At 32.2% G+C, this 14,860-nt stretch overlaps 1 protein-coding gene across 4 annotated transcripts in view; it reads left to right on the top strand.

Annotated features, from left to right (window-relative positions):
- Positions 1–14,860, top strand: part of LOC133191969 (inversin-like) — a 41,771-nt gene that overhangs the window by 6,673 nt on the left and 20,238 nt on the right. For all 4 annotated transcript variants that reach the window (XM_061327762.1, XM_061327763.1, XM_061327761.1 and 1 more), the window contains exons 2-18: positions 317–370; positions 1,410–1,536; positions 1,801–1,967; positions 2,262–2,435; positions 2,720–2,785; positions 3,053–3,154; positions 4,915–5,013; positions 5,176–5,251; positions 5,442–5,548; positions 5,795–5,960; positions 6,227–6,434; positions 6,646–6,726; positions 7,120–7,216; positions 7,891–7,997; positions 11,068–11,185; positions 11,492–11,583; positions 11,824–12,021. In XM_061327762.1, the coding sequence (XP_061183746.1) occupies positions 317–370; positions 1,410–1,536; positions 1,801–1,967; positions 2,262–2,435; positions 2,720–2,785; positions 3,053–3,154; positions 4,915–5,013; positions 5,176–5,251; positions 5,442–5,548; positions 5,795–5,960; positions 6,227–6,434; positions 6,646–6,726; positions 7,120–7,216; positions 7,891–7,997; positions 11,068–11,185; positions 11,492–11,583; positions 11,824–12,021 (2,039 nt within the window). The remainder of the gene's footprint in view (positions 1–316; positions 371–1,409; positions 1,537–1,800; positions 1,968–2,261; positions 2,436–2,719; positions 2,786–3,052; positions 3,155–4,914; positions 5,014–5,175; positions 5,252–5,441; positions 5,549–5,794; positions 5,961–6,226; positions 6,435–6,645; positions 6,727–7,119; positions 7,217–7,890; positions 7,998–11,067; positions 11,186–11,491; positions 11,584–11,823; positions 12,022–14,860) is intronic.

The raw sequence follows: 14,860 nt of genomic DNA, 5'->3' as shown, positions 1-14,860 counted from the left end.
AAAATATTGATTCAAGTAGATTTTGAAGAAATGCTGAGTTATTCTTTATTTAAAATTTTACACTTTGTGGAGGGTGTGAATTCATGGGACTCTTCATACCACAAAAACAACAAAAATCCCCACTAAAATTACATTGTTTTCAATATGTCAATGTTTGAGATGTCAAAGAATTGCATTTTGATTTTGAGAACACACACTTCTCCATGGCTGTGTTATTTAGGAGCATATACTATATTTACACAACTTTTGAAAAGAGATTTTGAGCAAAGAGATGCAAGAATTAAAAAAATATATAAATATTTCAATCTCTTTTCAGATATCTGGAAATGACTTGACATCAACGGGGCCAGAGAGGGCCCCAAATCAATCAGTAAGTTGAGAGATATAAAAAGTACAAGGTTACAACAAATCTAGGGATATGTTTGCATATGTGTTCACACTTAGTTTTATCTAATTAATATTTCATAAATATTTGTGTTTGCCAAGAAATATAACTTTGTTATGGGTAGGTACTTAGAGTGCTGTCGATCAACAAGTACTGTAAAACAGGCAAAGGAATGTGCATGCATTAATAGTTTCATGTTCATTCCAGCTTTAATAACTGGATTATTATTTTTTTGTATTTCTGGATAAAGAAGTCAGTGACACTCTAGTTATTCAGTTGAGCAATAATATCATGGACTGGAAACCAATTATTTGATTTTTTTTAATGACATCCCTGGCAGTATAGGTATAAATTTAAGACTATATTCGTTAATGACCAATATTTGCCCCCAAAATCAGATGTTGACAGAGAAATCTAAAATTACGTCCTAAACCAGGGGGATATCTGCAGATTTCAAAGTATTAAGCATTTTCATCAGCCATGATGCCGTATGTTAGATATGATGTCAGGAAAATGACCTAAATTCAAAATTTCCGTGAATTATAGAGAAAAGGGTGTATATTACGTAGATATTTTGAGGAAAAGTCACTACATGAGCACAGTTCTGCTCCAACTCAATGTTTTGATATGATGTGTAGAATGATAATATCAATGAAATATGTGAATATTGTCATGGAGCAGGTAAAATAAAACATATGGTAAAAATGGAATAATTTTTGTCCATTTTGTCCTCTTTTTGAAAAATAAAGCAAAATTGAAATAGTTTGTGACATCATAGAAACAAAAATTTGCCAATAGCCTACTTCAAAACTATAATATTTTTTGTTAATTCAGATTTTTCATACAATATATTCAATTCAGCACATTTCAAGAAATTTTCAAAATTTGACTTTTGTGGGGGCAAAAATGTGCATATATCTCATATAGTTCTTTAGAGCATAGAATGTAGTACTAATAAGATTCTTGTAGTTTACTTAAGGAGATGGGTTTGTTTTGTTTAAGACGAATAAAATATTTCCTGTAGATGGATGAGAGCACCGGTGAAAATATAAGGAAAGATGAGCAAGATCTCAAGAGGTCGGATGTTGTCACGCAGATGCATGCCGCCGCAGTCAATGGTGACAAAGCTCAGCTGGCCAAAATCATTGTCTGTGAGTTGTAGCTTTATCTAGTTGATAGAGATGCATTTAAAAAATGATAGATGACAATTAATTTAAAATTAAAGAATTTATTTTTTAAAAAACATGGACATGTTAAAAAAAAAAATTAAAAAAAATATTATTGTTTGTCATACATTCATTCTTTTGTCATCCCCATAATAGGAAAATGCAACGATTGCTATGTCATTCCATGAAGTCTTTGTCTAACTTTTATTTATGATTTTTACTTGACTCAGATTTGTTTCTCTTTTACAGCTAGTGGACAGGATATTGACCATGGGGACCAGTTTGGGAGAACCCCCTTAATGTTCACTATCCTTGCTGACAGACTGGAGTGTGCAGAACTTCTGCTGAGGGCTGGAGCAAATGTAAATTGCAAGGATAAAGGTGGCCGCACTGCCCTTCACTGGGCAGCTCATAAGGTTAGTCTCAGTGATGCATGGAATGTTAAGCAGAAATAAACATGATAATTTTCCATGATAAAAGTATCCAATTGTGATCTACTGGTAGATTTTGATTGTTCTTGAATGAACATCAATATCTTGAATACCATGGATATGTCATAATGAGTAAGTTCATCCAACCACTTGTCTTTATATATTTTAATCCCAATGTCTCAAATACTTGGATATCACAAAGATTTTTGTAGGCTTCATTAAGTTCTAGATAATGAGTTTGACTGTACATACTCCACCTTAATATGAACCTTTTTACAGGGTAACCTGCGAATGTTGAAATTACTCCTGGCTAAGGGGGCTAGCATAAGAGACAAGGACAACGAAGGTCAAACAGCTGTACATCTCTGTACCCGGCATAAGTCACCTAAATGCATGGCTCTGTTGCTACGGCAACTGTCACCAGGGGAAATTGATGACCAAGACAGAAATAAGGTACAAATTGCAGAACAGAATTACTGTATTTACCCTAATAAGTGCACAAGGGCTTTGAAAATGGTGTAAAAGAAGTGCTTACTAGATATGCCTCCTGCTTAATTGACAGAGATTGGCATTTATGGGACATAGATTTTTGATAAAGAAAAATATGTTGTAATGTTTAAAGCAAAAACCAAAAAAAAAAAGTGATCTTTTAATTTACTACATTCTTGTAAACAAAGAAATTGAGTTGTAGACTGGAAAGTAAAAATATATTTAATCCATCTGATTGTTTTCCACAGAGAACAGCACTCCACTGGGCAGCATCATATGGCAATATGGAACATGTGAAGATGTTGATAAAGCAGGTAAGTCACATGAACAATGTATATATAAGCCTTACTAGCATTCATTCATATTCATATTAAAGGATTTTAATTCTGTTTTTTAAGAAGAACATGGTAAAGTTATGAACTTTCCTTTTTTTCAGCTAAAACTATTCCTTTAGAATTCATGTTGGTCCCTGCTTTCATTGTCTTACTGTCACTAAAATTAGGATATATATACTGTGCACTTTTTGGTTTTATTTTGAGTAAAAGTGATTGATCGCTGTTATTAGCATATTATTTTTGTAGGATTCTAACATTGGTATTCCTGATGTTGAGGGGAAAACACCACTCCACTGGGCTGCAAGTAGCAGGGATTCAGAGGCAGTCAACTGTGTCAAAACAATACTTGTAAGTCCTCCTGGCATATATTCTATTAAATACTGACACCAACTTCTAGCCTAAAATTACCCTTACATAAGCCTTCTGATACTTATAGAAACTGAAGCTGATATGGAAATTCATAATAATTTTATTATTAATTTAAATTCCTAGTTTACTTAAGTGTGTATCAGGGATGGGGTAATTGAAAAAAGTAATTGTAATTGACGGTAATTAATTACATTTTTTGAAGTAATTGGAAGTAATTTGTAATTGAACATTTTTTCAATTACTTGTAATTTAATTAATTACACTGAAAAAATACCATGTAATTTCAATTACTTTTTCAATTACATTCAATTACTTTATATAATACACATTCATGATATATTCATGATATATCGTCACCACTACCTCCCCATTTTACTGGTTTTTATTTTATTGTTAAACATATCCTCAATCCTTCATTTATACAAAATGCTTACAAAATAATTAAATGATTGGCTTGATAATAATAAACTAGTTTCTTTCTAATCATTATGTAAATTTTGAATTTTTTGATCTATGTTTATAAATATGAATTTTGAACCACCTATCTTAGGTCTATTCAGCTATGAAACACACATTTATTATATTTCAATCTTTGTTGTTTGATCAATAATAAAGAAAAAGAAGGCGTGTGTCATTAATTAAGTTCTCTCTTGTTGGGAAGAGATAATTGCCCTCCAGATCACAGCTTTAAATTGCAATCAAAACAAATCAACTCCTCTATAGAGATATTCATTCCATGATTTAGAAGACAAAGCCAATGAAGATAATTATATCAATTTAAAATGCTCCGCTAGCTTTAGAAAAAAAAAAACCTTTCAATTTGATAATTATTTTAACATCTTAACAGATTTTTATGAATGAATTTTCTATTTGTACAATTCTGATTTATGAAGTAAAATTGTTCAACATAAATAGCAATTTAGGATGTTCAGGTTACCTTCAAAGGAAATATTTAATTTGAGGGGTTACAGTTGCGACTCATTTCACTCTACTAAAATACTCACTTTTAATCAAATATCATAAGCCATGCAATTTGTGTACATGTAGGTTTTGTGTGGTGGAAACTGCATCAAACTGATCTCGGATAGTTCTTTAAGGAGATTCTTATTGTTTTGTAAATAAATGTTATAAAATTTAATTAAACCAGAATGATACACAATGCCTATAGCATATTATTTCTAGTACTGTTTGTGCAGAGTCTGAGCTTATATACAAATAAATGATGTTCTGTATATTCATTGACAAGGATTATAAAAATTTTCAAAAAATTAAAAATGTAATTTGTAATTTAATTAATTACTTTTGCAAAGTAATTGTAATTTAATTAATTACATGTCTTAGAAAGCCTGTAATTTAATTGTAATTTAATTGAAGAAAAAGTCAAAGTAATTGTAATTTAATTAATTACTTTTTAAAGTAATTGACCCCATCCCTGGTGTGTATCAATGGAGAGTTATTCTCAATTAAGCTAGGAGTTCAAAAAGTAATAATTTTATTTCAAGGGCAACTCACCTGAAATTTTTTTTAAAAAATCTTAAAGCATAATGCAAGGTATTTTGTTTCTATCTGCTAGATATATCTGTCCTTCTGTATTTCATTACTACGACTTTTCTCTATAGTGTTATGTAGGCATATGAATCAAAATGACTATCTCTGACATCAATACATATACACTGTAATATACATGTATGTAACACACATTACATTTTCCACAATAACTGAATTTCCTCCATTAACAGGAGACAACACCCAGTGTTATAAATTGGCAGGATTATGAGGGAAGGACAGCTCTTCATCTGGCTGTAGCAGATGGAAACGAGGCCATTGTTAGAGCACTGGTAGGATTTATCTGTATTCTCTGAATATTCCATTGTAGACCTGTACATATTTTTAGTGTAATACCATTAATTTAGTGTTTTAATCTTGATTACCTGGCATGGTTTCATGTCACCAGTATATTATGCTAATGACTATTCATTTTGATTTGTGCGATCTTTTAGACGTCAGTGGAGAACTGTAATGTGTCCGCTCTAGATAACATGTTCAGGACACCATTGCATTGGGCAGCTGTGCTAGGTAAGTTTCAAATATCACAAGTGCAATGGATCAAATTTTGAAATTTCAGTATGACATGCATAAGCCTTCATGCATAAACTCTCTTGGTAATGCCAAAAATTTATCAAATGGTATAAGAGCAAGCAAAGCAAATATTTATTAGCAGAATTCTCTTTGCACATTGTATCACTGATGATTTCTTACTTGACAGGCCATTCTGCAGTTGTTGCTCTGCTGTTGGACAATGGTGCTGAATATTCTGTGTCAGATTCGAATGGTGCCACCCCACTCCATTATGCAGCCCAGAATAATCACTATGTAAGACCTCAAAAGTAATCAACGAAAGAGCAATATTGATTTTAGAATGATTTTAAAATATTTGTAAGTCTGCATGGATAGAGAATTTTATTGTATTATTTAGACACTTTGCAAACTTACAGTGGACCTATTCACTGACGTGGTTTGAACACTTTTTTGAGAAAATATTAAATGCACTATATTGTATGACAAAAGGGGAATAACTCTTATGATGCACATTTACTCGGAATTTTTTTTTTCTTTTAGGAAACGGTTGAAGTTTTTCTTTCGTGTAAAAATGTTGTGGATGAGCCAGACATTGAGGGTCGCTCTGCATTTATATGGGCTGCTGGGAAGGGTGCAGATGAAGTCATAGGAGTCTACCTCAAACATAACGTTGATATACAACAGGTGGACAGTCATGAAGGAACAGGTGAGTCAAGTTACCCATGCTCTTTAATTACTTGCTTGGGTTAGAATTCATGTTGTGCATTTGAATAAACGAAATATATGTGTGAAATTGATAGTCCTTTAATGTGTTTTGCAGGACTAACTTTTCAATTCCTCTTGAGGCTAAAGACTGATGAATGACATTCTCTTACAATTTAATAAATTTGGTGATTTTATGAACTTTTATTAATCTTCCATAAACATTCCATGTACAAGTTAAGTATATTTTCGATTTCTTTTGTGTTTCAGCCCTTCATGCTGCTGGTTTGTCAGGTCATGCCTCGACGGTGAAACTTTTACTGGACCATGGAGCTCACATCGATGCTGTGGATCGCCTGAAGCACACTGCGTTGTTCCGAGCCTGTGAGATGGGACACACAAGTGTGGTCCAGTCACTGATTGATTACGGTGCTAGAGTTGATGTACTGGATTTCGATGGAAGGTCACCTCTTCATTGGTAGGTTTTCAATTATTTTTACTGACATGAAAGTGTGTGTAAAAGATTTTTTTTTTTTTGGATGATACTCATTTATAGACAAATGGCAATTACTTGCATCGATGATTCTTAAAAGAAATAAGTGCCACAGAATAAAATTTGAATCAAAACAATGGTGATATTCTGTTTATTTCTTCTGACATGTTAATATTTTGTTTGTTTCCTCTAACAGGGCAGCTTTAGGTGGCCATTCCTACATTTGCCAGACTCTCATTAAGTATGGTGTGGATCCAAACATCAGAGATTACTCAGGGTCGGTAGATTTCTAAGATATAATCTTATACAGCCAAACTTTGTTTTCTCTTAGGGAAAGACTCTTTAAAGATTAATTACTTTAACTGAACAAGATATCACAGATTGAGATTCTGAAGTTAATTAAACTCGTCATATATAGAGCATACACTAGCTACCAGCTTGTTCATGTAGTTGTAAATACTTTTCTTTAAAAAAAAAAAAGTCATCAGCTGAAATTAAAATCAACCAAAATAAAAATACATAAAATATTGTTAAAATGTTTTCAAGTGAAATTCCCCAAAGTGGGACTTCTGTTCTGTTCTACCTGTATGTGAATAAATATTCCACTGATTTAGAAGGAAAAATGTCTCTGCATTATTTGAGGTTAATTCATCTGTTTTGTCTACCGCAGGCGGACTCCTTTGCAGTGTGCTGCTTATGGTGGTTTTGTGAACTGTATGTCGGTTTTAATAGAACACAAGGCAGATGTCAATGCCAGGGACAGAGATGTAAGTAATGTGAAAGGATGTACTTTTCATTATAGTTATACTAAACATTAGGGTGTAAATTTCAGTGTTATACATACATGGATCTATATACGTTTACTCACTACTTATCGCAAGATCATGACAACAATTTACCAGAATGTTTTTCTTTCAATATTTCAATATATTTCAAATTTGAAAATATTGGATATGTTTCTGTTTTAATGAAAACTCAGGTAAGAAAAAAAATTCAGTGACTGCTCGTCCCAGGGAACGAGTATGAAATCATACCCACTTGTCCCCATAATGATTTTACTTGTCTCTCATAAAACTCGCCTTTTAGCCAAGTAATAACAATTAATGCTTGTTATAGATTTCTTCATCTTTTCAAACTGTGTTTCAAACTACGTTCTTCTGAGTCTAAGTCTTTTATCAAAGCTGAAAGCATTTTGACTGGATCATATAAACAGAAGAAAATTATCATGCCATAAATTTTACTCGTCACCAGGGATAAGCAGATTGTGACCATCCATTTGTCCTTGGTTGATTTTTACTTGTCCAGGATGAGTGGACAAGTGCTTTTTTCACAACATGAAACTAACATAACTTTGATTTCTTTGAGTTGCATTGATTGAAAAGTTGATAATGAAATGAACATTTACCATACAGTTGAATTATAACAACATTAACTATTTCAGGGTATGACAGCTTTACACTGGGGGTGTAGCAAAGGACATTTAGATGCTGTTAAGTTACTGATCGAGTACCAAGCTTTTCCCAACCATATGGAGATGACAGAGGACAGGTTAGTGTATCAGGCACATTGAACCACACTCAAATGTATAAGTATCAAGGCAACGGCTCGATTGATAAAAGGTCATTTTAACTCCAGTGGCCCCTTTCACAATTAAAACATCGTACAACCAAGATGAAAATTTGACACTGTAATTTTTTGTTAAATAATTTATATATAAAGCAACAAAGCATATTTTATTTTGTTAATATTTTTACAATGTAATCTAATGTTATAGAAAAATAAGATTTTTTGTGTCCTACTATGGCTAATAAGTACTTGTTAGAATGAGATAATTTTTGTCTTAGTTGTAAGATTTTTTGTGAAAAGGGCCACAGGCTTATGATGCATGGTATGTAAAACGGCACTACTTAACATGATATTTTACCAATCTATCCAGGGATGGGATACTTGAACAAAAAGTATCGGAGTAATTAAAAACTTTTCTCCAGCGTTGCTGTAATGTTTTCGTCAGTTCTTTTTCTCCAGACATATTGCTTGAATCTTGAATGTGTCTGTTGCTTTCTTTTTTCTCTTGGTGTATTGCTGAGATACAATATCCAGTACTTGTATCAAGATTTATTTTCTTGGTAGGTACTGCTACACTTGATACAAACTGCTTTGTAGCAAAAAATACTTCTAAAAATTGTTTGATTTGCGTAAATCGTTTGTATTACTTCTCAGCATTTTCTTGTCTTGGAGGCCAGTACATACATGTATGCTTTCTATTGTACACAATTATTTTCTCATACATCATGGTTGCAGTGCAAAGCTGCAGAATATCAAGACAATTATTATGCATATAAAACCAAGAGAGACAACTCTTGAATTTTTCACTAATTTTACACTTGGCAACGTTGAAGCTTATGCAATGTGCTTATATTATGCCAAGGAAAGTACAGATGTAAATCTGCAGGGCATTCAGTATGCTATAGTCATCTGTCTCTCCTCTGTTCATAACCCAGCACATAATTAATGATTATTAAAAAAAATGGATAATATATTTCATCATACATACACTTTTTAATGCAGATCTACATGTACATCATATACAAATTGTGCACGAGAGCAATTTGTTGAAAATTTTGTGACAGTTACCTTCCCTGTGGTTTTGAACTTTTTTCCGATATTTCTCATTTAGCTCTTTTTCTTTATCACAGGTATTCTTCAAATTCAATTCATACAACTTTTTCATACACAGATGCATCTTAGTGAGAGCATCTCAACCATATCAGGGTTCTATGACCTTCCTTATGACTTTATATAAACTGACCTTTGATTATTTTGCTCTTATTTCATTTACAATGTATATATTTAGAATATTTTGAAGGATTACCTCATTATTTTTTGCTGGGAATATTTCAGTATTTTTCATGTTCATCTTTCCAGTGACCTTTACTCTTATTTCTAGATATTGATGTAGCTCAGTGAAGTATACTATTCATATCTTACAGCATGTTACAGTAAAATTTCATTTTTAATTACACAAGCTAATTCATCACAATGTCCTAAATTACTTAGGAATTTAATCCAACATGCGTTCATTGAAAACCTTCCATTTCTATTTTCTTCCTGGGTCCCACTGCTAAACAAATACTTTGTTGTAAAATTCAAAAATATTTGTTCAGAAAAGAGATTTGGCAGCAGTTATTATTTCACTGCAAGTTATCTTGACGCAATTAATGATTAACATATAAGTGCCAGTTTTGACCAAAGTCAAATTGAAATTTTGTTTACGTTTGAAAATTTCAATAGCTTCTTACATGAGTTTATGCAAATATCATTTAGAAATGGACAAATATTGGTATTTAACTGTATTTGCCTTTACTAATTTAATCAAGAAATAATAACTCAACAATTCATATTTCATTGATACAGAGTGATTGGTTTCAACAGACTGCAAACAATGTTTTTTTTAAGCATACAATTTGAATGCAGAATGATTTTCAATTTAATTGCAGCAATGTGAAGTGGAAATTGAATTTAAAATATTTTTAAAGCGACATTGACTGCATGAGTAGGATTTTTTCCCCCTGTATTTCTCTGAGACCATAAAGACGTTTTCAGAGGCAATATAATATAGCAAGTTATACCTGAGATGTATCTTGTAATTGCTCTTCATTGTAATGAAGTACAAAATGTACAAGTAAACTTCCTGTTACATGCATAATTTTTGCCAAAAGTGAGCTTTTCTGAAACAGATTACCTTGTGACTATCACTTTGTCTTAGTATCTTGTTGAAACTCAAATTTCAACCTGTTCTCCAAATACTGTAGATCACTTAATTTTCATGACATGTTATTTTTGGGAGAGTGTTACTTGGTATTTAAAATTTCTGTGAGAAGACAGTCTCACATAATTTTGCAAAAATAAAGTTCTAGCTAACAAATAAAAAAAAGTGATTTACAGTACTGTAGTATTTTGCCAAACTTGATCATTGAACAAATTAAGTATTAAAGAAGGAAGGAAGAAGATTTTATTCATAAAGGATCACAAAGGGGAGACCACACTGTTTTGTTAAAACAGAAAATTTTTGCAATGATTTCATTAAAAACCCAAAAAGAAGATGAGATTAGAAAAATTCTACACAAAGTTTCTATACATAGTTTAACACTGCATGGTGGGACTGTCAAAATACTTCCACATATTAAAGTGTTAGAGAAATTATAGAGATATATACAGTTAAACTTTGCTATCTCGAACACCAGTATCTAGAATACCAGGAACATGTCAAAGTGAGTTGGAGGTCCCAACCACTTTTTATCCCCCACTTTCACTGAAAGTGGTGGATATTAATTTGGATCTGTCTGTCTGTCCATCTGTCAGTCAGTCCATCTGTCTGTCTCTATGTCTGTCGGCGTGTAACATATTTTATCCAGAAGATATCTCAAGCCTTTGAGTTTTTGCAATGAAATTTTATACCACAACTCCCTATGACCTAAAGAAAACCTCTATTGATTTTGAGGTCAAAAGGTCAAAGTTCAAGGTCATAAATTCATAAAATCTGTTTGTGTAACACTTTCATTTCCAGATGATATATGTGTGTGCTTTAATGTAAAGTCTAACTGCTTCAATGTTTTAGGTACACACCCCTGGATTATGCTTTGATGGGAGAGCACCATGATGTAGCGCAGTACATGCTGGAGCAGGGGGCGCTGTCTATTACGGGTATTCAGGATCTAGCTGCCCTCAGTATCCAGGTAAGCAATCAGTCAATAATAATCATGATATTCTGAATTTCATGGTGTGTATTATCATATTATCTCTGGAAAGCCAAGTTATGTGATTTGTCTATGCATTGTTTACCTTCATTCAAGGATATTATATTCTTGAAGCAGAGATTACTCTCAATTATAGAGAATCTTCGTATCAGTAAGTGGCTACCTCATGACAAGCCAGAATGCATTATTTCTATGGTTTACTAAGAGTGCAGTTTGGGTACTGGATAACTTATTTTTGCTACTTTTGAAACAAGTACATAACATATTAACTGATGAATTTTGCAGAAAGTGTTCAGAGGCTATAGAATCAGGAAGACTTTTTCAGAAAGGAAAAAACTGCTGATGAAACATGACCAGCTTCGAAAAGAGGCTGCAAGGTAGGCAGAACTGGCCAATGTTTGAAATCTGAAATTTTGTTTTCAAATTGATTCCAAATGCAAATACTTTATCAAAATTAGCATAAATTGTATAGGTTGTATGCTAATGTGTTTCTTCAGGACCATATTATCTTTCCAACACAGCAGATTATTGTTAAATATTTCTCCAGTTTTAATGTGATATTAAAATTTTATATATTAATTCATCAAAGGAGAATTTATTAATTAAATGTATTGTAGGAAGAGGGCTGTGGAAGAAACAAGAAAGAAAGAAGACAAAAAACACAAAGAGGAAGTCAATAATCGCCAAAATATTGTGTTCAAAGAAATGAGTCTGGTCGAACAAGAACCTCCTCCAACAGTCAAACAGGAAGAGGTTTTACAGGAAGAGGAAGTGCCAAAGATAAAGGAAAAGAAGGAATCTAAACAGAAGAAAAAGTGAGTACAGTTCAATCAGGAACTACAAATATTTAATCAAATAGTTTCAAATCTCATATGAAAATATTTAAAGAAAGATTTCAGGAAAATTTGTGATAAACTGCTGTTTCATAGATGAATTACATTACTACTTGTAATATACATGGACTGTATGATTTTTAAAAACACTATGAATTGTAGTTAAGGTTTTCCTATCAAAATATATATTTAATAAAAACTTCAGATACCCTGTATTATCATATGCCCACATTAATCTTTAAAGACAGTTGGACATATAGTATGTGCATATTCTCACCTAATTTTGAGGACTTCTGTTAATGAAATACATGTATTATTGTTATATACACATGTAGGTGAGCCTTTAAATTATAGGTATATCAATTTGCTGCAAAGGCTTGAAATGTTCAAATTGCTAAGACTGAAAACAGAGACTTATATTCCAATCTAGGAATCATGTATGCAATAAGATTTATATCAGGGAATGATTGTCACTTTCTGGATGCTGAATATTCCTTATAAACAAGCTAGTTCTTAATTATAACAGTTTACCATTAAAATAATGAGAAAATAGTATAAAACTGATGTAATTCACTTCCTTATATCTGAGTTATTTATAATCAAATACTACAATATAAAACATAAATATATTACCTCTGATTTTGGAAAGCTTTCATGGGAGTTACATTTGTAACTGGAAGCTATATTCATTGTCCAATATCTGAAAAATATCAGGTTGAATAATATATATTGATCCTAAAGGGTTTCCAAATTCAACAGAAAAGATATCAGTTGGAAAACATATTAACCTGCTTTCAAATTGATTTTGTTCTTTAGTATCACTGTATATTGATATTTTTCATTCTTTTGATATGCAGAAACTATATACATGTGTATATTTATTATATACCCAACTGTTTGTCACTCAGTTTACTGTTGAATTTGTGCATTCAGGTGACGGTGTGATCCGATGTTCCGGATCACCACACTAAGGTTTTTTGAATCCATATCACCCCTCTCTGAAACTGATGACATAGTACACAGATAAATGACGTTTTTATTCTCTTGCATCAAAAAGTTCCTTGACAAATGGTTTGTTTAATACATAAAAGTTATGTAATTGATCTGAAAAGTTTCATTTTATTATATTTTGCTAGTTGTAAAGGGGTATATAATAAATTTACCATTATAACAGTAACTTGATTCGAAGAGCCGTACGTACATGTATCACGTCTTGTTGACAGGCCCGGAGCATCAGATCCGCGCCTGTCATCTTGATGTGATATGGCTCTTCGGATCAAGTTACTGTTATAATAATATATATATCAACCTTTCAGTCCATTATTTTGTGTGATTTCTTTTTTAATTTTGTGTGTGGTATACAGTTGAACCTCATGAATCTGAATGCTTGCATTCTTAAGCAAATTGTCCAGGTTAATGAATTATCTGGATAACTGAAAGGTACCTGGTAGGCATAAATGTAAATTCTGTCTTCACAAATTTTGTTTGAAAAGAGACATCTGATTATGTTGTCTGGATTACCATGGCTGTACTGTAGATACTTCAGCCAAATATAGAATGTTCTCAATCTAGATTCTATAATTTCAATGATAAAATATTTTATTCTGCAACATGTGCAAGATAAAATAGATTTAAAAAAGGACTTTGACTGCCATTTGTACTTGTTCAGAGATACAAATGTATATGTTCTGACATATTAATAATTAAATCGTTAATGTTGCTAGTTGATTTGAAACATTTTTACTTGAGCTCATGGCATAATTGGAAAATTGATTTTGATGGGGGGATCAGATTGTTTTCTAGAAATTTTAAATCAATGTCTGGTGCATTTTAGGCCAATTACAATGGACTGAAAGAACTTTTATTTTTATTTAAAAAAATCCCAGCAGAAGAAGAAAAGACTTGCATGGATTTTGTCTTCAATGATCATGTATCTAATCTGAATATTGAAAAGTTTCATTTAGCGGCTGGGGTAGCATACTAATTTTGCATCATATGTACTTGGATATTGAAACAATCAATCTGGCCATCAGTGCATAAAAGATGCTCTTTAGAGTCAACTACATCATTGATTTTTATGGCTTTGAGATTGAACCGTTATCAAAAAGATTGGAGCATTTATTCTGAAGGGAAATAAGAAAATGGAACTCTTGGATGGGAGTGTTTGATTTGTTTTTCTTGGAGGTATCATGCAATGTGTGTATCTGAGATAGTATCAATAGGCTCTTAGACATCTGAAGAGATGCAGTATGATCAAATCAAAATTGTATCTTTTAGAAGGTTTGTTTAACATTTTCATTATATTTATTTTTCATTTTTTCTTTGGATATATAGATATGTCATGTTAAAATAAATAAATGATCCTGTATTTGAAAAGTATAGAAACTTGTTTTTAATTATATATTGACTATTGTTATACCTTTAAAAATTGTTTCCTTTATGAATCTATCAAAGTCCAACATTTCCAATGTTTTTACTGCATGAGCATAAATTTATATGATATATTAGACTTGCTGATGAGGTAAAAGTACATGCATGTATAACAAAACATTTATTGACTTGTTCTAAGTCAGAATTAACCCTCAATGCAAGCCAATAAATGTATGCCATTTATCTTAATGTATCCTGAAATGACACTATATATTAAACGAGCTGATCATGCCCCCCCACCCCCACCACCACCAAAGTTGATTATGTAACTTTTCTCCCATATTTTTTAGCTCACCTGAGCCGAAGGCTCAAGTGAGCTTTTCTGATCACATTTTGTCCGTCGTCCGTCCGTCCGTCTGTCCGTCTGTCTGTCTGTCTGTCTGTCTGTCCG

Source organism: Saccostrea echinata, unplaced genomic scaffold, assembly GCF_033153115.1.
Source record: "Saccostrea echinata isolate AGI-Se365-2 ecotype Australia unplaced genomic scaffold, CSIRO_AGI_Sech_v1 ptg000025l, whole genome shotgun sequence".
Taxonomy (NCBI): domain Eukaryota; kingdom Metazoa; phylum Mollusca; class Bivalvia; order Ostreida; family Ostreidae; genus Saccostrea; species Saccostrea echinata.
Note: the sequence above shows the minus strand (reverse complement) of the source record. Positions and strands in the feature narration are given on the sequence as shown.